This window comes from Colius striatus, chromosome 7 (assembly GCF_028858725.1).
Source record: "Colius striatus isolate bColStr4 chromosome 7, bColStr4.1.hap1, whole genome shotgun sequence".
Lineage (NCBI taxonomy): Eukaryota > Metazoa > Chordata > Aves > Coliiformes > Coliidae > Colius > Colius striatus.
Window position 1 is genome coordinate 15998960 of NC_084765.1, and position 26695 is coordinate 16025654.

Consider the following 26695-nt stretch of genomic DNA (forward strand, 5'->3'; position numbering starts at 1 on the left):
GAGCTGAGAAGAAAGATGATTCTTGGGAAAACCTTACATTATTTGAGTGTATCACTGCATACTTTCCTACTACAGCAGCAACAGAAGTACTTACAAACATCACTACCTGAAAATTTTGTATTGTCAACTTCCCATCACACTAGTGCTCTTCATTTACATTTCAAAAAGATATGCTCTAAGGAACCTCAAATATAATAACAAATTTATGAGTTAGAGGGAGCATTACATACATAAGTAACTGAGCACAAAGGTTTTATCTGCAGCTGATCATAGATTTGTGGTTCAGAACTCCTTAATCCCACCCTCTACTTCTGCCACACACTCATCACCAAAATCTGGGAGGCCACACTGACTTTAGTCAGGATAGGAAGTCAGAGGCCTCTTAATGGCTAAACAGTGCTGAATGGCCACTTGCATTAAGCATGTGGCCAGTGGAATTCCATAGGGATCTGTCCTGGGAACAATTTTGTTCAACATATTCATCAATGACCTGGATGAGGGGACAGAGTGTACCCTCAGCAAGTTCCCTGATAAAACCAAACTGGGAGGACTGGCTGATTCCCCAGAGGCTGTGCTGCCATTCAGTGGGATCTCTACTGGCTTGAGAATTGGGCAGAGAGGAACCTCATGAGGTTCAACAAGGACAAGTGCAGAGTCCTGCATCTGGGAAGGAACAACCCCATGCACCAGTGCAGGCTGGGGGGTTGAACTGCTGAAAAGCAGCTCTGCAGAGAGAGACCTGGGAGTCCTGAGTGATAATAAACTGAACATGAGCCAGCAATGTGCCCTCATGGCCAAGAAGGCCAATGGCATCCTGGGATGCATCAAGTGTGGGTAGCAGGTCAAGGGAAGTTCTTCTCCCTCTCTACTCTGCCCAGGTGAGGCCTCATTTGGAGTCCTGTGTCCAGTTCTGGGCTCCCCAGCTCAAGAGGGACAGGGAAGTGCTGGAGAGAATCCAGCGTGGGGCCACCAAGATGATCAGGGGAATGGAGCATCTTTCATATGAGGAAAGGTCGTGAGGAATGGGACTGTTTAGTCTGGAGAAGAGGAGACTGAGGGGTGATCTTATTAACATTTATAAATATCTAAAGGGTGGGTGTCAGGAGGTTGGGACATCCTTCTTTTCTATAGTAGCTAGTAACAGGACAAGGGGTAATGGGATGAAGGTGAAACACAAAAAGTTCCACTTAAAGATAAGAAGAAACTATTTCACCGTGAGGGTGAGGGAGCCCTGGCACAGGCTGCCCAGAGGGGTTGTGGAGTCTCCTTCCTTGGAGGTCTTCAAGACCCGCCTGGATATGTTCCTGTGTGACCTGATCTAGGTGAACCTGCTTCTGCATAGAGGTTGGACTAGATGATCTCTAAAGGTCCCTTCCAACCCCTACCATTCTATGATTCTATGAAAGAGAACCTCAGAGATACATGAACAATGATAGTGAGGAAGTGTCATCTGCAGTATGAAGTGCTGGACCAAATCAGAGTTATTAGGTTCTATTTTTACCTCTGGCATCCAATTGTCATTATATTGGAGAAAATCATTAGTTCTTTTCTCTCCCTATCTAACCTATAAAATAGGTGTAAAAGCATCTGCTTCTTGGGAGCCATTGGTAAGCAAAGTCCTAAAGCACTTCCACATCCCGAGTGATGCATGGTTTAGCCATTACATTATGCATTCCAATTGCCATTATCTTAGCAATTTATTTTAACAAAGAGGCTCTCTCCCTCCCTCTCAGATCTCTTTCAGTATCTTATAGGAGAGATGCAATTATTTGTTTATGATATTAACCTGTTACTGTAGGAACATATTATGTCATAAATTGAGAGGTAGTTCAGAATCAGGCACTTAGAAAAGACTGGCTATGAGGAGAAACTTTTCCTGTAACTAATTTCATAATAAATAAAACAATGAAATTCATTCTTTACTGTTGTGAGATGAAATTGAAAACATAACCTAGTGTGCATATCCTTTGTGAAAGACCACACTTCTCAGATCCAGAATCACAAAATTAAAGATCAAATAACATCTCTAGCTTACTTAGGAGAGCAATTTATGTGGAATCAAAGCCTCACACCAAGATCAGATTGCTACCAAATACAGGCAACTTGCATTTTCTGCATGGGATGATTTCATTACTGATAGCACTTGATGTCCCAAAACACACTGAAAACACCTGTAGATGTACAGGTCAGATTTCCCTGCAGTTACCAAAATACTTACATAATGCCACAATAGTCCAAGACTGCCTTAGTAAATAATTTATGAAGTCAACTCCTTTTGCTAAAAGGCTTTTATATTACTTTTTCTGCAATTTAATTTAACTGTAAAGGGCAAGGTGCCAGTGCTTACAGTTGTGTAAAGGACTAAAGCATTCCTCCAGTAGTTCTCTCACACTTCAGCAAAGGCAGTCAAGAAACATATGCTTAGTATGATCCAGTACTTTTGAGATTAGGTCCAAAAGAGGAATTGTTTGAAGTCACAACAACAATAAGAACAGTGCAAGAAATTTTTAGAACCAAAATAATTAAGAACTGACTTGCAAACTACATTGGCCATTTGCTTTTCTTTCCTATTGTTTAGGATTATATAGAGCAATTAGCCCACTTCCCTCTTTCCTTGTGTATTTGCACAGTGTTTGTACTACATGCAGGAACATAACAAATTTATAAAACAAAATAATAAAACAAACTTGAAATAACAAGAATATACATTTAAGTCTGATGTAATTTCATTTTTCAAAGCCTTCTTTTTGACTTCAAATGCTTCTGCTAGGTTAATGTGATTGCCCTGACTTCTAAAGTCTCCCTTGCCAGCCCCAGCACCTCTGTCTTACAAGAGACTTTATGTACTACAATATCAAGCCTATTCCCATGAACTAGTTTCAGCACCAAGCCTATACTCTTTTTGTTTTGCAGAGGAAACAGTAGATTGGAGAAGCAGAACTCTTCTGAGTCCACAGCGTGGGTGACATTCATGCTTACTCGGTGGAGGAAATTCTGGAGTGCTCCTGTAACTGTATTTATGGGGAATGTTATAATGTATTTTGCTTTTCTGTTTCTATTTGCTTACGTCCTTTTACTGGACTTTCAACCACCTCCTCCTGAGGGTCCATCTGCTAAAGAAGTTATACTCTACTTCTGGGTGTTTACCCTGGTTTTGGAAGAAATACGACAGGTCAGTAACTCTCAACATCTTAGTCCTAACACAGTAAAACCTGAATCAATATTTTGAATAGATTTGCAATCTGTGTAGGCATACAAGCTTGAAGATTTCATGTGTCAGGTGCACTTTCACCCAGAAGAGCAATACAGAACTTAACCAAAACGCTCCACCTCCCAGAACAAACTCTTCCTCCACCATAAAAACCTGTGACTGCACTTACCGTTTTCCATCATTCTCCAGCTGTAGCCAAGACAAGTGAGCTACTAAGATTCAGGTGTCCTTCACTTTCAAAATTAAGTGATTTTACTCCCCAAACCTAGGTCCATCACAAATAATGTTACTTTGGAAGTTATATTCTATACCTGGAAACACAGCAGACAAATCTACATCCTTTTAAGAGATTCTTTCCCAATGGGAAAGAAAACAACTAAATTCATTCAGATTATTTGTGGCTTTCCTAAAGTACTTATCAACTCAAACCAACAGGCCAGGTTTGCTTTTCTTAAAAAAACCCAACCAACCAACAAAATAACCCTCCATTACTCTCCTACTAACTGGTTCTGGAATGTCCTCAGCTCAACAGCCAATATAACATGTGAACAATAGTGCTGGTGTGTTGCCAGCTGTGGATGCATAAAGCCACCCTCTTCAGACAGAAAAAGCAGTTATAAACACTTCAGAATAAAAAGTAGGTGTTTATTATTCAAGCAATAGAGACAGTGAAGAGGATCTCAGTTTGTCACAATGTATTTGAAACTACGCAGCAAGGCCATAACCAGAGGAGGACATGGAAATATTTCTAAGAACATTTTTTTATAAACCTGTAAAACATGATGAGTGCCAGGCTAAAAGAAAGTAAACTCTTTGCCTAGCTAATCAGATGTGCACTCACTGATAATTCCAGTATACAAATACCAAATCTGTTCATGCTGTTTAGATATAACTTTATCTAGAAGTTGTTGTATTGTTTAACAGCCAGAATGCTGACCAAATCTTAAATCAGGCTCAAAAATCCTTCAGACTAATATCACAAGAAGAAAAAATTCACCCACCTTTTGATTTTAAGACACTAAACCACACTTATGTTTTCAAGCTTTTTTTCTGTTACACTAGGAATTTGGTTTTGCTCTTTGCAATGAAAGATAAAAAGGAAACGGGGATTATGTTAAAACTCAATGAAATAGTTAAACTAGGAACAGATCAATACCAATTGTTGTTTCTCTTTTTCAGAGTTTCTATACAGATGAAGATACAAATTTAATAAAAAAATGTAAACTGTATGTGGAGGATAACTGGAATAAATGTGATATGGTGACCATCTTCCTCTTTATAATTGGGGTAGTCTGCAGGCATGTATCTGTTCCATGGGATATGTAGCAAGGGCTATGTATGTCAGTTTACAGGAGGATCTCATGGGCATGTGAGGACAGGCTGTGACACTTACTATTATAAACTTTGAGACACGTTTCTGCAAGAAAAGCCTCTCAAATTCTGTGGACTCATCAAAGTTGTTCTAGAGACCACAAAAACACATATTGTTATATTCAAACACATGTATGGAAAATATCCTATTTTTGGTTTGTTTTATAGTATAATTTCTTGGGGCTTTTAAAATATAAATCTTATTGAAGCCAAGACAGAGAATACAGTGTCCTTCCATCATTTGGCTATTTCTAATCAAAGTACCGACATCGTGTTACATTCCTCTTACAGGCCTATGCAACCCCAGCCCTGAAGCATTTGCCTTTCCTAACTAGACTATGCCTGGAAACTGAGTGTAAGATTTAAGAAAATACTTCTCAGCAGTACTTACTGACATCTAATGTTTCATTTCATGTGTTCTGCAGGATGCTGAACTCGACTTTTCAAGCTGGCCGTACAATACTTGCCATTGATTTTATGGTGTTTACACTTAGGCTTATACATATTTTTGCAGTTCACAAACAACTTGGACCAAAGATCATAATTGTGGAAAGGATGGTAAGTGTGCAGTCTCTCTCAAAGAAATGCTTGTTCCTTCTAAAAAATTGCAAGTAGGAAATCTTCTCTTTACAGAGGAAGTTGGTTTAGAATTTATCTTTTTATTTTTAAGGCTTGTCATTTTGCATTTATTCCCTTATTTATCACAAGTATTAGATGCAACGAGTTTGAAATAGATCCTTCTGAAGACCTCTGTCGTGTACTAAGTTGGTCCCATTTTACTAATCCTTGAACCTCACCTTAAACTCTCACAAATTGAGAGTAGAGTGTCTTTGACTGACTGCTGTTTCTCCTACTTCATAAACTGAGTGCGTTCAGAGCAGACCTCAGACAACAGGCCATTAACAGAAGGGCAGGGCATTTACTGAACCACTCTGTTCCACCTGATGAAATAGATTATGTTATCTGCAAAAAGTGTAAAAAAAAATCTGTGAAAATGGATAGTTGCAAGTTTCTCACAGGAGATATTTGTATTTTGTAGCTCCATGTTACAATGAAAACATATTAGTACTTTGTGAGCATATGTTGGAAGATGTTGATAAAAGATTTTTATTTATTACCACACTCCTGAGACATTAGGACTACAATTGTTGTGCTTGGGTATCCCTTGGTTGGTTGAAGTAGTTTTTTGTTTATGCATGTTTATCCTCTAGGCCAATTAGCTCACAGACACTGATTAATAGGCGTTCATCTAATTGTAAGTGCTATTATAGAACCTACAAATATTTGTGGCTCAAAACAGATCTCAGTAAAAGCCCTATAGTCTAAACAAGCCTATACATTGAATAAACATAACTACCAAGCTATTTGGATTTGTCTACAAATGCAATAACTAGAACTCTTGACATGACATTTGCTTGGAGTAGCAAAAGGGTAAATGGCAAATAAATGCTTGCTCTTGAACATTATCTAGCTTACAACATTCATAAACTTCTACTGTAAGAAAGAAGTCAGATCTACAGCTTCTATCCCTTCCTTGCTGCGTATCAAGCCAAACTAGGGCCTTGAACACATATGGTGATGTGTCCACTATATTGGCATCTGAAGTCATAGGAGATAATACCAAGAGTGAAAAGATACAAATAAGAACATGAACAGCAGCCTAGACAAACCCATAAAATGGGACCTTTCATCTTCCCCCAACCAAGGCAACACAACATGTGAGTTTTGGTAGTTCAGTGCTGAATCTTACATCAGATGAAAGAACAATGAAAGTTACTCCAGTAAATAATACCTTCTTGAAAGGTTCATAAAGTGAGTTCAAGCAAGATCATTTCCTTTGCTTAAACAGAGAAGCAATCCAAGATTGTCTCTTATTGTCTTTCTTCTTTTTAACCTTGCTACAGAATTGCTGAAACAAGTCTGGTAGCTGCTAAAATGGCAGTTCAATGCCAGGACAATGCCCATTCACAGAGAGACTGCCAACTGGAGAAAAAACACTTCCAGGCTTGCCACCATTCTCACCATTATAGTCCTTGCAGCATTGATAAATTTTAAATCATGCAGAGAACAAAATAGATTGGTAAAAGTCAAAGACACATAAACTACAGCTTGCCTGGTTACATACCATGTTTCTCAACAGAATTCCAAGCAGTGTCCTAGAGGTCTGAAATTACTCTGCTTTGCGTAACTGCACAATCCAATAATCTAATTGAAATGAACCTACAGTCCCTAATGAACTCTGTCAGATTAGATGGGAAGAGGGATGAAGTGTTCCTCTTCCACTAGGGAAAAATTATTGCACTTGAAATACATATTAGATTGAGATTTTTGTTTTTAAAGTAAGTGTTTTAGGATTCAATTACTTTTGCTTCTGCAGAGAAACAAAGTGTTTAAAAGCAGGAAGCCCTGAAAACAATCCGTCAGATGCATTATTTAGCTTGAAAACCCAAGACAGATGCTACTTGATCCTTGCAGCCTTCAAAGTCTGCTGTATAAGTGTTTCAGTATTCATCAGTGAGCACTGTTACTAGGATTCACTGCTGCAGCAGAACCCTTGTAATTCACAGTAAAACAGTCTGTGAGATCTCACAGAAAACCTGCATTTGAAATGTACAATGAGATTCACTTGAAAAGATAAAATGTGTTTATTTTTAAATGGACAATGATCAAAAAGCAAGGTTTTAATGTAAAACATGACTTTATCTAAATGAATTATCAAAGAAAAATGCTGATTACAGGCAAAGAACAATATGATAACAGCAAGGTCAAGAGAGGAATTCTGTGCATGGAACTGTATCATATTCCACCTCCTTTAACCTCAACAAGCTTGAAAAGAAACTGAATTATTTGAGTCATTTTCATATAGAAAGACTACCGTTCCTCGACTATGCTATCACAGTCACCACTCTTCCTTTTATCCCCCTCCCCTCTCTTTTTTAGGTGAAGGATGTTTTCTTCTTTCTGTTTTTCCTGAGTGTGTGGCTTATTGCCTATGGTGTGACAACTCAAGCTCTACTTCATCCTGATGACAGCCAAGTGGAATGGATATTCAGAAGGGTGCTTTATCGTCCCTACCTGCAGATATTTGGCCAGATTCCACTGGATGAAATAGACAGTGAGGAAACATCTTTCCCTCCTTAACTTGGCCATTTTTGAATGCAGATGTCTGATTAGAGTATGGAATTTTTTCCCAGTATCGCCTTTCTTTAGGTTTTTTGTGGGGTTTTTTCAAATCTTTGTCTTGCAGGCCAAAGCTTTCACATTGCTATGATATTAATAGTGTATTTACAAAGAGATAAGGTGCATTGTGGAAATGCATTAGAGGGTAAGGGTTGGCCCTATTCAGATGAGCTGTCTGAAATACTTACACAAGGATTTTCAGTTTTAAAGACTGTCATACCTTCTTTCACTCAATCTATTTCCATTCAGACTAACCTAGACCCAGATAACCCCGTGTCAACTGAAATACTAGCACCTCCATACATTTTGGCAGTAGTTTAATGTGACAGTGTTAAAGCAGTACAGCTTTGCCCTTAAGCAAACACTTATGTTTTAGAATAAATACTCCTCTAGAGCCTTTATTGACTCTGGAGGCAAAGCAGCCCAAATCAAATAAAGCTAGTAATTGCATATGTTCAATTTTTCAAACAGAACAACATAAAAATAATCACATGACATGGAAATTCTCAGACACAAAAGTTCAAATGCAACATTTCTGATAGTTAAGCAGGTAAAATACAGAATAGGTCATCTCCCAAAGGACTCTGAAGTAATGCCACAGCATTTAGCCTGAATAACAATTCTAAATGTCAGTGGTAATATTGAAGAAGAATTCAAACTTGAGATAATATAGATGGAACCAAAAAAATCCCATAGACAGAAGAAAACCAGTAAGCATTCTTTCATGTTCACTCTGCTTAATAAGAAAAAGTACCTCCTAGGACAAAAAAAGTCTGAAAGAGACAAGAGAGCAGGGATGTGATCCATCTCAACTTGCAATGCCTACAGTAGAAGTGTACACAGCATCACCAGGCACTCTTATTTCCATTAAAATATTTCTCGAATAGAATTCATCTAATTTAGAAATAGGATAGATGTAGCATTCCCCGGAAATGTGTGTTTCTCTCTGTTAAGACTCGAAAGGGTGTCTTCACCTGGATAAATAACTGCTCAAAAGACATACAAAAAAAATTAATTACACTGGCAGCTTCCAGAAAGGAGTCATTTGTCCTCAGGCCCTCTGGGGCTGGTTCAGTTTAATATCTTTATGAAACATATAGAGAAGGAGATGTGTAATGAGGGGGATAAAATTTGCTGATGAAATTACATTAATGAGTAGTAAGGAGTGAGGCTGACACCTAAGAGTTGCAGAGTATGCTATGAGTGCTAAACCATCAAATGAAATTCGGTGTAGGTCAATATAAGGTAGGTAAATATAAGGTAATGCACTTGGTGAAAGCAGTCCCAGCTGTGGTAAGCTTTGATATAACTGCATGCTTTAAGAAATATGATCATGGGCTTATCTGTGGCTATGAGAAAAAGAATTATTAGTGAAAAAAAAAATAAAGAACAATAAGGTAAGTATCATTATGCTACTCTAAATTTGTAGATTTAATTCAGAGCTGGAGACAAGATATGGGGCTAGGCCTCTAGGCTGGTGCAGTAGAACCATTCTTATTATCCTTGACTGCAAGCTCAAATCTACAAAGTAGTTTACATTTACAATGAGGTACCCCTTCCCCAGCTTTTACTGAGTTTTTTCTTCTAATATGCATACCAGCATGAAGACAAAAGTAAGTATGTGGGAGAACAACCGATAGTCAAAGGTGGTTTGACTTCAGGAACTCAAAAATAGTCTAAAAAATGTTACAGCCTTTTCAGTACAATCCTCCTCTGCTGCATGTTACTAAAAAGTTAGTTACAGGCTTGTCAGTACAGCCCCTCTTTGCTGAACATTACTAAAACGTCAACTGTTACAGCTGTCTTACGACTGAACGAGAAGACAAGTTCCAAAGGTTGTCCTAGGGTTGCAAACCTCTAGCACATTAAAGCACTGTCTCTTCATGTACATGTACATCATAACATTTTCACAAAATTAAAGACACTGGATATTAGTTCACATAAATGCTCTTTCAGCTGCAAGAACTAGCTCAGTAGCTCAAAGAAAGAAGCGTTATTTTAGGATAAAGAGAGTCTTGTCTTTAGGGTCCTGCTAGTAGTCAACAAGGGCAGTACAACAATACTACCAGAATATGGGGTTTAAACTTTTGTGATTGTAAAATACTCAGAATAAAATTATGCTGCTGTTCATATGCAGCCAAGATTAAACCTCATTTTAGTCATCAATATCATTGTCTTGATTTGTATCTTAACCATAACAGTACTAAATATATGTATCCATCCATGTCACTAGTTCTTTCAAAAATACATGTTTAGGATGTTAATTCAGCTTTTACTTGCATGGTTAATAGGTATGAAATGCAATGCTTCAAACCTCAGCAACAATTTGTTACTCTTGCCATTCTTCCTTTTAAGTCAGAGATTTTGCTCACCAAAATGCAAAGCTTTTGTATCCACTGTAAGAGATACATGTAGCAATAGGATTTGTCAAAACTTTATCTTTCTTTGCAGCATCCCGAACATATCCCAGGAACTGCACATACAATCCACTGCAGATTCTGCAGGAGAACTTGCCATCGTGTCCTAATAGCTATGCCAACTGGCTTGTCATACTTCTGTTGGTCATCTTCCTGCTAGTCACAAATGTTCTCCTTATGAATCTCCTGATTGCTATGTTCAGGTAAGAGCAACTTCAGTATGTATCAAAATAGAGGCTACAAAGTTTTAACTGAATGCCCGCATTTACTACATTGCTGTTGTCTACTCATTTTGGAAAACACTAGCAATTTTCCTAATGAATATTATTTGAGGATTGATTGGGAGACTTCTGTGATCATGTAGTCCTTAAGTTATCATCCTCCTTACTCTAGCCACATTAAAGTCATGAAGAACAGAAGCTTCTTTCACTGCTGAAAATTCAATTAGAAGGGCCTGGATCCCTGGCTGTGCTGCAGCACAAGTCTGCAGGTGCAGAGCAACTGTAAACTTGGCAGATATAACAGCGGATCATCTCCACAGAGGGGAAATGCTTGATGTCAACACAGCTAATAATGATTCCTTTGGTTGAAGAACTGACAGGGCGTGTTTGCTGATCTTGCCCGAGAAAGGAATTACCTTTATTTTACAAAACACCGAATAGATCTTTTACGTTAATGTATTTTTTACATTTGAAGACCGCAACTGCAATTATTTTAATATCTAAGAATTTGCACAATCTTTAGATTAAATTAGCACAAGTTACAGAGCTTGCTGCTTTGTTTTGGTTTTTAAAGTAAACATGGGATTAAAATTTGTAATAATAAGCTTTAACCTGTTGTGGTAAAACAGTTATATACTTCTTTTTTCCTCAATTACAGTTACACTTTTCAAGTTGTTCAGGGCAATGCAGACATCTTCTGGAAAATTCAGCGCTACAACCTGATTGTTGAATATCACGGCCGGCCTGCCTTAGCACCACCATTCATCATTATTAACCACATAACTCTGGTTCTCAGAAGGATCTTCAACAACACAAAACATAAAAAAGAGCATCTCGGTGAGTCATTAGCACACCTCTAGTGCCTGGGGACTCTGACTCTTTCCTAGGACACGCTGCATAGGCAAAGCAGAAGAGCAACTAAGAATTCCTTAAGCCAAGAGTCACGATTTATTTTTAACAAAGAGTGCCAGGAGAGTGCAAATGAAAAATTAAGGCTTATAATGTAATCTCTGCTCTAAACAGTTTCCCACAATGCATCTCTTTATGCACCAGAGTTATTATAACAAAGGTGTTGATTTAAAACTAGTTAAAAGGATTTGATTTCTGAAGAGATAACTGGATAGGTTTAATGAATAGTTATTTCGTTTGTTCCTGAATTTTAGCAATTATTACAGGCAACCTTGAACACATATCAAATTAAAATAATCTACTAGGATCAGTGGAATTTCCCAATACAGAGACTTAGAGAGAGAGAGAGCACACTTAGAGAAATGGTAGTCTCTGAAAAATTATAATTTAAAAGGCAGATGAAGTTCAGCTAATTACAGAAGGCATTTGAAGGCTTTCTATAGTGATGGCAAACTTCATCCATTTAGTTTAATAATGTCAGATAATAAGCCTATTTACTCTTCATGTGCAGGCTTACAGTGAGCTTTGGAGAAGAACTGTAAGCCTGTCAGACTAGGCCAATTCAGAGCCTTTTGGCTAAGCTCTCTTTCAGACACACTCCTTCTAGCCAGCCTTCAAAGACAAAACCAAACCATTTTTGGTTTTCCCTAAGAAAGCAAGCACCTGACTACCCAGGTTATAGACTCAGTAGTGTTTGGAGAATGCAGGAAGCGAGCCCTTTTACTAATCCTTACAAAGATACAAACCCAGTATGTTACATGCAAAATATGTCTGTGAAATTGAAGTCTGGTGTTGCGTGGGACACATGACAACAAGCAGCTTCAAGATGCAAGGATTTATTCACAGTTTGTCCTTCCTAATTGTTCTAATAAAGAAGCTTAGATGATAAAGTTCATCTGAACATAAAGCTCTCCTCGTTAAGTACACTGGTGCTAAAATACGTCAGAAGTCATTAAGGTTATAAATGAGCTTAAATGGAGCCACAGAAATTGGACGATGCTGTTCTTTAAAAAACTCAGGAGTCATACCCAACTTCAAAAATGTCTATTGCTTTCCATCACAAGAAAGAAAAAGAATAAAAAAAATAATTTTACACTGCATTTTAAGAGCGTGACACTCCTGCAATAGCAAAGGGCCTGCAATGGCAAGATGTTATTTTTCTTCAGCATAGCAGCCTTCCATTACTAATATAAGAGAAATAGGAGTAAAATACAATTCTTAATTTCTTTTTCCTACAGAAAGAGATCTTCCAGTTGGCCTAGATCAAAAAATTATAACATGGGAGCTGGTGCAAAAAGAAAATTATCTTGTAAACCTTGAACAAGAAAGGAAAGAAAGCACTGAAGAACGGCTGAAGGCTGCCTCTACTAAGTATGTTATTCTGAGCCACAATAAGTGTACCTTTCAAGTCTTCAGCTTTGAATGAGATAAACATTCAAGTGCTTGTAAAGCTTGTATGTCACCAGAATGCAGTTAGGAAACAAAACAGTCCGTGAAAAATATGGGAGAAGCCAGAACCACTACAACGCTAGAAGAGTTTAGGGCACTCTTGAAGTATGTGCCATTACAGATCCATGAGCTCCAGTTAAATCTGCAGTCAAGCTCAATGAAAATCATATTAATGATGAAATGGTGGAAGAACACTTTCTTTGCTACAGTGCAGTGCATGTGCTCCATCCCCTGCACAACTACAACACAGCCTTTTGAATTAGACTTTTGAATGGAGACCTAAGATATCCTGAATTATCCCCAGCACACAGATGCAGAATAACAACTATTCATGGCTTTATGGCATGAGACTACATTTTTCAACCAGAAACCAATGACTTTGGCTCAAAAATTTTATTTAATAAAACAAGTCTTCATTTAAATACTTCTCTGAAATACCTCCCTCCCAGGAATATTGCTTAAATTGGTTTAGTATTCTAGAGGAAAAAGTCCTGAATTATTATTTGGAGGTTTACTCCTTTAAGTGAGACACAAAGGCTTTATATGCAGGGAAAACAGAAACACCTAAAGCAATACATAAAGCCAGGCAGCAAAGCATTCTTTAAAGATTTTCACACCTGTTTCAGGTCTTTCCTCTTAGGATAAACCTGACTCAAATAGAGGCACAATGGGCATGAAAGTTATCATAACAAGAAGGTTCCATGGAATGTTCTTGTGCTAGCTGCTCTTTCTGTGCTGTCTTTCAAAACAAACCTCCATCTGTCTAATTCATAGAATAGCTAGAGACCAGAACAGTGTACTCGAGTATGTTCTTGGGAAATACTCTTCTCCCTCTAATCCACATAGACTCTCGAGTCATAATAATTTAGAATTATGTTGGTTTAAACTTTATTTTTATAAGCAAGTCAGTGACAGACCCTAAGATTGAGAGCTCATCTTTTGAGATCAAGCAATAAACACGTGTAACTGCTTCCAAACAGAAGGCATAATCAATGTTCTTTCTAGCTTTAAAGATGGTGCATTGCAAATGAAGTCACTGCCTGGAGAGGAAAAGTAAGAATCAGTCTGGCTTTATAGTATTTCTGATACAGAAGAGCCAGAAAGAAAATAAAAAAGGTTCTGATGAACGTCACTAAACCTGTGGATTTTTATCCTTGCTCTTCAGTGGTAGCAGTGTGTATTTGGAACCTGACGAAACCCTCAGAAAGGGCACCTTTGAACTTTGCACTGAATCAACCCCAAAACGCATTAGACTCTTCCAGTAGCTTTTTTCACATACCTGTATGGAACATAACCTGTTGGAGGAAAGCTTTGAAACAGTAGTTAGGACAAAGCAGAGAGGGATTTGAATAGCCTGTGAGGAATCAGACGCTAAGACTAAGAGCCTGATGGGAGAAGAGGTGAAGGATACAGAAAGCATGTGGATAACACAACAGTTTGGAGGCACTGTGGAAAAGATCTCTACAAAGTCCCTTTGGGCTGTGTGGAAAAAAAAGGATACAAACATCAAGATAGTTTCCAAAAATAAAACCTTGTATAAATTTTAAATGGCTCATCTATCCTGTCTTGATGGAAATTACTGTGGCCTCACTTCTCACAGCAGAATCAGTTTACACTTGGTACAGGTGGGACCTGTAAGTGGTTAGAGAGATAGAGCTGCACTTAAGGATTCTTTATGCTGTCCTTGATTCCCGCTGCAGCTGGGGCTAAGGGGCCCTCACCAGAAGCTAAGCAGCTGCTGTAATGTGTGAGTTTATGAGTCCCTGGGATACATGTGCATAAGAGTGTTCCAGAAGTGCTGCTCTGTTCAATAGATACTTGCAGGAACACCTCAAGAGGCCAAAACTTTTGGGGGGCTCTGGGATGTCTCAGCAGCACAGAACTGCCATCAAGGGGCTGTGGCTCTAGTAAGTTACATGAGTGCAGTGGTTTAGGATTTCTTCTGAGGCCATTTTTTTTTGCTTAGCCTGTCTGCTTTGCTTCCTCAGGGTGGATAATTTGTCTAAACATTTTAGTGGATTGAAAGAGCAAGAAAAGCGGTTTAGCGCTATGGAAGCCCACGTAAGTAACAGTTTTATAGGCATTTACATCAGCTATAGGATTTCACCATGTTTCTCATTTAATGGTGGCCTGGCAGACTCTGTTTATGGATAAAGGAAAGGAGAAATGGATGTGTTATGATTTCACTTTCCCTATTATTATTTTGTCTCTGGTAATATATATAAATAAACTTTTCTGACTGGTAGAAAGGAGGAACAGGAATACAGCATTTTTTTTCTCTCCTTGTTTCTCTACTTGAAGTGATTATTTCCTTTGTTAAAGATGCTTCTGGAAGCAAACACGTCATCTTCCCCCCACACCTCCCCCCCCTTCTCTTCCTTCTCACAGCTTTACTTTCTATAAAACTGACAACTTTGAAAATACCCAGATTCTGTCTGATCTGGCCTAGACTAATCTTGGACATCAGTTTTTCTAATTTTGTTAGATATCAGATACCAACATCTCAAAGGGAAATGTAAATGTAAAAAACGTGAAACACAAATAATAGAAGGAAACCCTATCTGAAGTTTTTGAGGACAAACCTTTGAAATATAAACAAACATATTTTAAATGGTCTGAAAATACTCAGTATTACCATGTGCTGTGTAGCAAAACTGTTATTGTTCTCTTTGTCCCTAGAACTCTCCAGTGTCATTTTTGGCTTCACTGAAAGTTTCTTATCTTAATACTACCACTGCAGTTTCCCTCCCCTTTCTTATCCGTTTTATGGCTTCTTGAAAAAAGTCATGAACAATGTTGACACCAAATACAGATGCAACAGGAACACACCAGAAATGCTTCAATGTTTGTGCGAGCTTGAAATAATGCAATTATAATCACACAAAAAAGGGAAGGTATTTAACACAAACCTTATTCCAGATCACTCAACTACTTCTTCAAAAATGGTAAATATATGTGGTACCTCTGTGCTGCCGCTTCTGCCTGTTGCCTAGATTATCTTTCTTGCAAATTTAAGAATGAATAAAGTACTACAAAAATTAGCTGGTGTAGAAATCACTCCCTGTTTTGTAGATTTGCTACTGTACAGCTGCTATCTCCTCAATGGCAGAGGCTTTAACCAAAACCAACCTCTTGTGCAACCACCCAGCTCCGAACTACACACGTAAGTACTGAACACAATCGTGGAAAAGCTACTTATGAGGCAATAGGAATATAAACAAGGATCAAAGTATTCATACTTCAGAATTAAAAAACTACCTTTTGCAAAATATGCTTAAAAGCTTTGGGGAAAGGACTGTTGCTTAGTGTGAGTTAGAATGATCTCGTCCAACCGCAAGCATGTAAATACATATCTAGTGGCCACACGGTTTCTTGAGAGGATGGTCATGGGGGTTCTGTGAGACAGTACCACCCAAGTATTACCAACATGTTTCATATGGATAACAATAACAATTAAAAATTGAGCAAGCCTCCCACTTTGTTTTGATCAACACAGTCAATTTGTATTGGTAAATTGGAGCTGCATCTATTTCTGTCAGTTAAGAATCTTGTCCTGTATCCCAGGGCTCCACTGTCTGCAGTTTAAAATGAGACAGAAGACCATTTCTTATCTGCTGTGGGGTATCCAACACAGTTTGAGACAGTCTTCTCAATGATCTGTTTCAATACTATCTGCTACTGTTATACATACACACACACAAAAGCTCCAAGAGCCACAAACTGAACATATATATACTATATGGGGAAAAAGAAGTAGGTGGAAACTTGTCAAAGTTTCCATGACAAGGACAAGACATGACAAGGCCTCAAGTCACTCAGAGTCGAACAAACATCCAGCCTGACGTAATTCTGTGAGAAGCCTATAAAACACATAAGTAAAATGCTTCATTATCAACGTTCTAGTCAGAAAGAACATCCTGAAGCCTGTTCTCAGACATTTTAATACTGTAACTGCATTAAGATCAGAAACTTGAATAGCTGAAAAACAAAGAAGGAACTTGTTTGTCATTTACTGAGCAAATGCAAAGTACAGTGTATTGTTTTTATTATGGATTTTTTCAACATTTTAAAGTTTCTTAGCAATTACTACCATGTGGCCCTTGTCCTAAGGCTTTTAAACAAGCTCATGGCTTTTACTATCCTATTAGGTGTGATGAATGCCAAGCCAGAAGTGCCTTTGCTGGGAAGAAGTGAAAGAGAAGAGCGTGCAGATCAGTCTGAGATTGATATCACATACATTGACAACTAAATTCTATTCTTGCTTCTTGACGTTAAACCTTTTGTCGTATTGAACTACTGTGGAAGTAAAATCCTGGTATCCCGCAGGCCCAAGGCCTAGTTCTCAAAGCTTTTATGCCAAGTACTGTCAGCAGTTGACTCTACTGAGAACTTCTTAATCTTCTTCCTTCAATTTCTTGGGCTTTCTTTCCTCCTGCTCCTGTAACACTCAGTCTTTTCTCCAAAACCCCATTCCCCAAGTGCACTAAAAACTTTCTCCTCCGGGATGATTCTGTCACCTTATTTTCTAAACACAGCCTGCCCTCTGAATGCCACATCAATGCCATCACTGCCCGTTTCCACACGGAACCCTTTGGAAGGGTGATCACCTGAGCCACTTCCTTGGCCAGGAAAGCAAACTCATATTTCTGAGTTGCTTAGAGAGGAAAATCAAGTTTCCACAGTAAAAGGCCTACAGACACTGAGCTCCTGCAATCTATACAGTTCCTGATTCCTTACAACCCTCAGCCAACCTGCCTTCTCCTCCCATGCTGGCTTCTGGGTGGCATTGCCCTGCTTGTGCTCCTTGCTCAGCTCCACAGTGCAGCCTCCCAGCATGTAGGGGCTTGCAGTTCCTTTCCAAAGGCAGAGCAGGTGCCCCTCCTACAGCTGCAGCCACTGCCCCATTCCTGCTGCTGCTGCTTTGCCTTTAGGTATCACACTGCATGAGCACTGCACCTGAGTGCTTTTCTGACTGCATTTTACTGTTTTCTCTCAAAGGTCAGGAAAAAAGAAAAATCACTTAGGTCTCTAAGTGCAAAATGTGTAGCAAGAATTTTCCTAGCCACTAGGAATTTGGACTGTTTGTCATTTTGTTCATTACTTAAACTGGCATGTGCATTTCTAGCATACAAACGCAGCTGGCTCTATTAGAAATCTGTATGAAAAGAGACACCAATAAAATGAATATTACTACTGTCCTTTAAAGTGGATTTTTTTTTTGAATAACACAAACAGCATCAGAAGGAGGAAGTATTGGGTTACAGTCACTCTTACACAAATAAGCTTCAATTGGCTTAATTTCCTTGTATGTGTAAAACTCACTCAATGCAACTTAAAATGTAAGTTGTGCAAAAGCTTTCCCTGTTACCAGAGGCAGAAAAATAAAACTTCAGAACTGATAAAAAATATCCCTTGATGCAAGTCCTTCATTAGTAGATATTAAGTCTGGTTATGATGTCTTCATCAAAAAGGCCCAGTTTGCTCATGTCTGCCCTAGACCTCAGCAACCTTGTTAACAGTGATGGGATTTCAGTAATGGACTAACTGTTCTTCACCCCAGGCAAGCAGAAGTTACAAAATCAGTGAGTTTGCATCAAGCTCTAGTTCTTGTCAGGAAAATACTGCATACCTTACAACTAGCATGCCCTGTCCTTGGCAGCAGTTTCCACTCTGAAATGGCTACTATTTTAACTGTGATTGGCACATTAACTATCCATTGGAAACAAGTGCTGATACCACCACCCCCCACCACCGCAAAGAAGGAATCTCCTCAAATGCCCTTCAGAGTCTGGGCAGGCAAAGTCTGGCAAGAAAGATCACAAACAGTGAAGAAGGCATCTTTCACATACATGTTACAAATGGTAACGTTGGGCCTGGTTAACTTAGAATACTGGCAAAAAAATGTCAGTCCAAACTAATCTGAGTTTCAAATAAAAAATCTTTCAAAGAATTTTCTCTTTCAATCTTATTTATAAAATTTATTAACATTCTGTGTTAAAACTGATTCTGTTTGACATTCACTACAATGTGATTCATGGGATGAGGTGATTCATCCTATGAGGTGATTCTCTGCATATTTTAAAACAATTCAAAATTCTAGAAGCGTTAATTTTAGAATCTAAGACTTAAGGGAGAAGTCACAAGAGAGTAAGCTTGGAGTAACATTCTAGAAGATTTTCAAGTCAATTCTCAAATCAAATAAACCGAGTATTTGTTCAAACTTCAATAGGTGCATCAATCAGCTCCAGGTTCAACATGAAGACACTGAGCTAAAACTGAGAGTTTATTGAATCCCAGTAAAAAAACCCCAACTTATTCAGTTCTGGTATAAACACCTCATTCCCACCAAATTACACAGAGAATACACATGGAAGCAGTGCCACATGGAAAGGATATAGAAAGGTGCAGGCCAAGTATTGTCACACCACAGCATACCAGAAAGTGGAAAAGCTACTGCCCAGCTTCACACCTCCAGCTGTTGTGAATTCTAACCTGTGCTCAATGTGGTGAGATGTGCTGAAGTCATCCTGTGTCTTGACCAGGACGTATCCAGAGTTGCACCTCTCCACAGCACACATTGTATGTTTGAAAATCTTTACCATATGACACTAAATAAGGGGCTCCCAATGGGGCACCGTTATGCTTCTGCTCAGTGGCAACGGCAGAAGGATGTGGAAAACCAAAAAAAGATTCCTCCTTGGGAGAGGACCAAGAGAAATCACATCTAGAGGAAGACCAGGTTTTATTTCCATGCTTTAAAAATCTATACATAATGAGCTCATCATCTTTGTTCCAAGATTCTACGAGATCTGAGAACAGCTCTAAATTTGTGGGTCAGTAGGAAGCCTTGCATCCTTTTAGCTGACACATCTTTTCTTTTGGCTACTTCGGCTCCAGAGCCAGCCCCAGCGAGCTGCTCAGCCAACAAAGCACACCTTATTCTCTGCTGCTAGGGTGCAGCTGCCCTGTGCACACAGACCTCTCACAACAAAAAGCCTGAAGTGTATTTTAGGTAGATTCCTTTCTAACACCATAAAATGACAACACAAACTGTTATACAAGAAGCTATTGTATGGTTTCCAGACTGAACAAAAAAGTAAATAAAACCCCCAAACATATCCAAAGACAACACAAGTCCTTAGATGTTTCCAATATGCTCCATCCTTCAGGGCTCTTCCTCCTCCCCTTCATCATCTACTTTAGGTCTGAAATTTTTCCTATTCCTCTTCTTATTGCAATGGAATCCAACAGTTTCCACTGATGGCTCTTCACCTGCACCACTAAACCTTGCTGTATTCAGGTCCCCTGCCATCACACCTTCCTCGTCCTCTGTTGCCCTTCCACTTGCACTATCTAAGTGCCCCAGCTCTACTTTATCTTCCTCCCGCAAGTCATCAGCCTTCTTAAGAGATTTTCCTTTCAGATCTGTTTTCACACGTTTCTTATCATCCTCCCCTGCTGATGTTTTCTTTTCCAGTCCATCAACACCCCTTTTTGCTGGTTTGGTGAAGACAATCCTCCCAGCTCCACAGCTGGAAGAGTCCTGGTTAAAGTATGGGGTGTAGCTGTCTTGGGTAGCTGAGCTTCCTTCCTCCCTTCTTTTCTTCAAATCCTCTAGAAATTCCATGGCCACTGCCCTGTTAGTCTTGTCACTAGACTCTGAAACTCCATCTAGGCTGTATTTAGTCCAGCGCTCTGGGTGTGCCACATAGTCAGGCACTGCAGGAGAGGTTTTGGGAGCCAGCACCGGTCTGGTTTGCTTTCCCAGGCTTTCTGCAACCATCTTACTTGTGACTGTGGTTGGAGGCAATGGACGCTTAAATCTCCCATCAACAACATTATCTTCAGACATCGAGGGCACAGACAACTTGGCTGCATCTTCCAGGCAATCAAAAATGCTCTGGCTACGGAGAGAGAATGTGGAGCTCATGCCCCTCAGATGGAAGGGCTGGACAGGAGAGCCATGACTGCTGCTTGAAGAGCCAAGGGTCTCCCCTGACCTGTAATCGCTATCATCTGCAGATGGCTCCTCAGGAGATATCGTATCAACTTCTGCTTCATCTGCTAAGCCCAAATCATCGGAATCAGAATCGCTGAGCAACACCGTGTCTGAGGGCAGAACCCCTTCGTAGTCTGTAGCACCACCAGCCACTACCCCCAGAAAGGGTTCACCTGCCTCCTGATCTCCCATCTTCAGGCTGGCACTCCACCAAGGTTACTGGTGTAGACCCAGGAACAGCTGCAAATATGGTTTCCCAAATGTCCAGTGCGTTTAGTGCCTAGAATACAAAGGGGCATAAAAATCCAGCTGTGACACAAGAACCAAGTATGAGACAATCATTCTGCACAATGCAAGGTAATTATTACTGCAGTCTAACAGGCAGCTGTACTTCAGAGATTCCTCAATGATTTTGCTCTAAATAAAAACATTATTTAAGGAGCAAATGCACTTTAAAATTAAAGACTTATACAAGACTCAATACTAGAATATGAATTAAAAACAACATTGCTGTCCAAATTTCATTAAAGGTTAAAGCAGGTGTAATTACTAAAAGATGAGCGTATTTTTTTCGAGCAAGTCTGAATACTTCACTACTGCCTTGCACATCTTCCAAAAAACATCAGTGACTTCTCCAAATTACATCTGCATTTATCACACTGTATCAATCCAAAGAAACACATCCTAGTCTCTCACATTTTCTTTGACCACTGCAGTCCTTTATTGCACTAGCCATTGTACCTCCTGTCTAAATAATCATCACATTCTGCCTACCATAAAGGTCATCACCACTCACTGAGGTCAGTGGCAGAGAAGCCACAGGGCTGCATTTTCAGGATTGCTTTAAAATGACAAAGTACAACCTCCACTCCTTCCTAGGGTTTAAGCTCTCATGTCATCACAAGATTCCTGGAATCAGAAAGCAAGCAGGCTCACGATGCCAATCTCACTCGATTAAGAAAACTAATGGCACACGTCGTGCTCGTGCATGGACATGAGGGGAGGGTGCAACCAAGGGCCTGCAAGAGCTGGGTCCCTTCAGTCTATAACACAACAGTGTGATCTGAAGCCTGACCTCTGGTAGTGGCTGGAATATCCGATTCCATTTGCTCCAAGGGAGCCCTGCAGAACCGAGGCAACTGATGATCACACTACCACTTGCTGGGCAACCAGATACAGAGCTGGTAAATGTGCACCTTGGTTCAGCTATTAAAAAAAAAAAAAAAAAGAACTACAAAACCAGTTCTCATGTATTACTAGAATAATCTCAGCTACCTATTTATAGAGTCTCCTGAAACAATGCAGTAAACAGACATGGAAAGTCTGTTAGTCACTCACTTTCTCTTGAGAATGAGTCAGCTTCCCCTCCTGAGGGTGTTAAAGCCACCAAAGATCTCAGCATTTCCACCCTAGAAAACAAACATTTCCATCAAGATACTGGAAATGTAGTTTTAAAGTGAGCTTTAAAAAGAATTCCTTACCCCTGAATCACCCAAAGCTGCAGAACTGAGTTCTAAATCTGACACAAACTCACACTGGTAAAAAAGCCTGCTGATAGTCCCGGATTTCTGGCATAAGGACAACACACAGCCTAATAAGGCAGGCACCACTATATTTACTCAGTTTCCACAGTCACACTGCCTACCACACTCTGTAGATCAGAAGCGAGGTTAAAAAAAACCCACAACACCCTGTAACTCGCATGTGCAAAACCATTACTACATAGAGTATTAAATACAGCTAAGAAAATACAAAAATAAGTCATGCATTGCAGGTATGAGGTGCTGCAAAGTATGAAGACCATGGGCACCAGAGAGTTCTGTTTTCAAAGAAAGGTCCTAATCAGGGCCAGATCTTCATGTGGCATTAAAATACAGAAAAACTGATAAAGACTTCAACGAAGTGCTATGTTCCATGAAAAGGCTGCCTGTCTTTGACAAAAAGGATCCGGTGACTGATTTTGAAAACATCCTCAGTGTAAGACCCAAACAGGAAGCAAACATATGAAAATCATATATTCTTCTGTTTAATTTGATTACACATGAAAAGTAACAGCTACAACCCCAAAAGACACTGGGACACATAACTGACTAAAATAGTTGTTTTCAGATGGCAGTGTTAATCAGGATGTCTTTCACCTGGGGGGCGGCTACACAAAAAGGACACATTTTCCTCCTAAGAAGATCTTTTAGCCTTAGCAGCCAAATATATTGACCCTCAGAGCACAGTAGACACTCACTGGTTTGCTATGGTGACGTGATCACAGCGCGACTTTCTCCGGATGGGATGGTCCCCACTGGACTCCTCCATCCCGGTCTTGCTCTATCAGGCTTTGTGCGTCTTCGTACAAGCCTATGAGGAAAACGGAGCCTGGTCACAGCAAACCACTGCTCACACTGCAGAGGCAGCACTGCAGCAAAGCCTGCCGGCAATCCACTTCCTTCGGGACGGTGCTTACGCCGCAACAGCCCGCGGCCCCTGCCTCACGCCTCCTCCACGCCGGGGAGCGAGCAAAGGCCCGCGGCCTTGCTCAACACCACGAGCGCAGCCCACAGCCTCAGCGTCCTGCCTGTCCGCCCAGGGCCCGCCTGTCTTCCCAGGGCCGGGACACGGACACCCCCAGCCCCGCAGGCCTCTGCGCCTCCGTGGACTCCTACCCTCCTCTAGCCGCACCCCCCACCCCACGCGTTCCCACTCCCAACAGAGGGCCGCCTCGAGCCCCTCGCCCCCGCTCGGTGCCGCCCAGGGCGGCCGCCAGCCCAGCACCACCTCAGGGCCCTCAGCGCGAAGGGGCGAGGAAGGGAAGACGCCCCCCATACCCCGGCACAGCACGAACCCCGCACGTCCTGCCAGCGGCCGCCCGCCTTTCCCGCCTCGCCCCGCCGCGGCCGCCCCGGCGCGCGGCGCGCTGGGACACCGAGTCCCAGCCCGCCGCCAAGGGCAGCGGCGCGCCGCGGCTGGACTACAGCTCCCAGCGCGCAAAGCGGTACGGGGCGGGCGGCACCTGCCCCTCCCCGCGCCGCCTCTCCCTTTCTCCTTGGCGTTGTAGGGAGTTGTAGGCGCCCGCCTTCCTCCCGCCGGGGGACATTTTGAGAGCCGTGGCGCGGGGAAAATACCGCGGGCGTGCCTGCCGCAAAACGAGAGCTGAGCGGCGGCTGCGAAACTACAACTCCCAGAGTGCGCCGCGTCGCCCCCGCCGCCATTTTGTAGGCTGTGAGGCGATGGGCTGCTGATGGAGAGTGTCTGGGGCTTCCCCGTGACCCCGCAGAGCCTGTGGCGTGGCGGCCACCACCCACGGGCTGCTAGGGGCCGTGAGATGGCACTGCGACCGAGAGGGCTAGGAAACGGGCTAGGAAAAACGCACCAAGCAAGGCTTTTTTCTCACCGGAGAGGCAGGGCTTGGCCATGGTGAAAACTGAAGAGGAAGTCTCTGGGGTTTTTTCTTTCGGTCCTTTTTATTTTTTTTAATTCATCAGAAACCTCCAAGTCACTTGGGGCACAGAACCACTTCTCCATTACAGAAGAAAGAGAAGTTTCCATTTGTGTCCCAAAGAACGCTTTGTGTTGGGAAGTGGAGCTCTGCCTGGAAATAATTTAGTGGGTGTTGGCCAAAGGCATCTGATTTCTTTTTTCCCCTTTGTTCAGCAATAAGTTGACATTTTCAGTGGAAATGCATTTCCCAAGTGGGTTAAATATTTTGCTTGTTTACCCTGTGTTAAGGAAAAAAGAAAAGGGAGGTTTGCTGTGCCAGCGTGCAGCCCAGCACTGCAGGGATCGCCTCCAGCCTTACCCTGGCTCCAGCCCACGCTGCCTTGCCTGGCCCTTGGGCTTCCCCCTTACATTAATTACTGCCTGCAAACGACATGAGCTTCTGAAGGTCATGCTTTTACCTCTTTAGATCACCTTGCTCTGAGGGGTTTGCTGGAGGCCTTATAAGCAATGCTCATCTTTGCCATTGTTTTGTATCAAAAGAAGAAATTACCATGTAGCCTGACTTCATCTGATTTTACTGACACTTTAATTTCTCCCCTGTGGCACTCCAACTCTGCTGCATTGCCAGTTGCTTTGCTAACGGGTGTGTTACAAGTAAGGCTGCAGAGACTTCACTGCGCTCCTTCAAGTGGGGCCTCACTGCGTCACCCACAGTATAAACTGCTGCCAGTTCCTTTGCAGTGTCAGTTTTAAAAGATATACTTTTGCCTGCTGGAGTGTTGCTAACTATGGTAGTTTACGAGATGAGGGCTGTGTTCAGAACACATTGGGCAGCAATAATGAGGTTAGTGCAAAATGTCTTCTGGCTGGCTGAAGTCAAGCTGTTGTTTTCAAACAGCAGCTCTAGAGGTGTTTTCCCATTTGGTGGTCCTGTTTTTTAAAATGTATACACGTATGTAGTACAGTCACAGGTGTTCAAAGGGGTTCTCAGCTGAAGGAAGGAAGAAAGGAAAACACAAGTCTTCTGGTAGGTGAGCAGGAACAGCCACAAGGAAGGCAGTAAACAGGCCAAGGGAGCCAAGAGGAGACTGCAGGTGAAGGCTGCCAGTGTTGCGTAACACTAAGGTGTTGAGGACATCAGGAGAGAGGCTCTGAGGGCAGCAAGGCGCAAGCAAGAAAAGGATGTAGAACAAGTGGTGGCATGTGCCATTTTTGTAAGTCTGAGATAAGCAGGGTACACCATAGACAGGAGCAAACAACGGTGCTCCTCTGGCCTGAACCCCATTTCCATGCCAGATTAGGGGCTCAGAGGGGCAGAGGAAGACAACACCACCTCCACTATCTCCATCACCTGTGGATGTGGGCACCTTCAGGGACAAGCTCCATTCCTCCATTTCTAGAGGCTTGCAAATTCCTGGGTTTTCCCTGGGTGCTGTGTATGTTGGTGCCCAAGATCCCCTTCAGGAGCTGACCTTTTTGTCCTTCCTGTCTTTTTGCAGAAGAGCTAGCATCACACACTGTGGAGAACAGGGGATGAGCTGCTTTTTCTCTGGCAGATGAGGACAAGGCAGTTTGCAGCAGTGGATGTGCTGGTGTGTGGGGATTTTCTCTATTGCTTGGCGACAGCTGAAATAAAAATAATGAGTCAGACTCTGAAGACAGATGGTAAAGCGTTTTCCCCTCGCCGGCATGAACTAGGGTGGCTTGAAGAGGGGTGTGGGGCTGGAAGGCAGATCTGAGCTGCAGCACAGGACAGCATCCAAGCGAGCGGGCCACATCCGGTGCTGGGGCTTCGAGGGGCCAGCTCTTCCACAGACATGGCCCCGTGTGTCTGCAGGAAGCATGGCCCGTGTGTGGGGGCGGCTGTGAATGCATACCAGGCACAGCCCTGTTTTACTGGGTGCCTCCTGCTCCTTTCTTGCAAATGAATCTGTTGTTTGGCCCCGTCAGTAAGTGTTTCTGCTGCTCACTGGCAGGCTCCTGAGCTCAGAGCCTGGGGCAGGCACCTGGCAGGGACCACTGGCCTCTCTCTTCAGAGCTATACGGAAGTGGCAGGCGGTTTCCTAGGAGCCACCCAGATCCTGCAAGCCAGACAGAGCCAACAGAGGCATTTTCAACATCTCCAGCATCTGGAAGGAATATGGAAGTTAGTTTGGTACAGTCACATGCAGCTGATGCTAGAGCTCCTGAGGGGAGGCAGGGAGGGAAAGGAGCCTTTTCCTGCAGGCAAAAAGCAAAGGCACAGTAGTGACTGCTGTGTCCTTCTTTGCTGGGAGTGGACAGACACACCAAGCCAGGGTGGGTACAGTCTGAAGGAAATCATTTGAGTTGCTCTCTCCCATACGCAGGAAGGAAGGAAAGCCTACAAACGGCCTTGAAAGCCCTCGTGGGGTGAGTTTCCAGGATTCAGTGCTTGATACTACCTCTCTTCTAGGCTGAGTTTTGCTTACCTGTTTTACTTTACACTTTCATTTGGTCTTTGTTTACCTGCAAGCAGGTTTGATTT

At 41.6% G+C, this 26695-nt stretch overlaps 2 protein-coding genes across 6 annotated transcripts in view; one reads left to right on the forward strand and one right to left on the reverse strand.

The window, feature by feature from the left end:
• The window catches only part of TRPM5 (transient receptor potential cation channel subfamily M member 5), a 53222-nt gene extending 35274 nt beyond the window's left edge, over positions 1-17948 (forward strand). Inside the window, exons 16-25 of the mRNA XM_061999069.1 lie at positions 2914-3172; positions 4391-4509; positions 5008-5140; positions 7523-7697; positions 10214-10382; positions 11059-11237; positions 12548-12680; positions 14747-14819; positions 15831-15921; positions 16907-17948. Coding sequence (XP_061855053.1) covers positions 2914-3172; positions 4391-4509; positions 5008-5140; positions 7523-7697; positions 10214-10382; positions 11059-11237; positions 12548-12680; positions 14747-14819; positions 15831-15921; positions 16907-17007 — 1432 coding nt within the window. The 3' untranslated portion in view covers positions 17008-17948. The remainder of the gene's footprint in view (positions 1-2913; positions 3173-4390; positions 4510-5007; positions 5141-7522; positions 7698-10213; positions 10383-11058; positions 11238-12547; positions 12681-14746; positions 14820-15830; positions 15922-16906) is intronic.
• Positions 17949-18708: 760 nt separating this feature from the next.
• On the reverse strand, positions 18709-23682 carry TSSC4 (tumor suppressing subtransferable candidate 4). Of its 5 annotated transcripts, XM_061999067.1 has the most exons (5): positions 23577-23679; positions 22997-23109; positions 22096-22166; positions 21833-21963; positions 18709-21037 (listed from the first exon to the last, which is right to left on the reverse strand). In XM_061999067.1, the coding sequence occupies exon 5, from the start codon at positions 20947-20949 to the stop codon at positions 19924-19926; it is 1026 nt and encodes a 341-aa protein (XP_061855051.1). In that variant the 5' UTR covers positions 20950-21037; positions 21833-21963; positions 22096-22166; positions 22997-23109; positions 23577-23679; the 3' UTR covers positions 18709-19923. The 5 variants fall into 5 exon arrangements, with proteins under 5 accessions (XP_061855051.1, XP_061855050.1, XP_061855048.1 ...); XM_061999066.1 differs by lacking the exon at positions 21833-21963 and having other exon boundaries at positions 23594-23682; XM_061999064.1 differs by lacking the exon at positions 21833-21963.
• Positions 23683-26695: the final 3013 nt, after the last annotated feature.

Excerpts from the sequence above, each read along its gene's own strand:
- TSSC4 (XM_061999066.1), bottom strand. The coding sequence starts at position 20,949 with ATGGGAGATCAGGAGGCAGGTGAACCCTTTCTGGGGGTAGTGGCTGGT.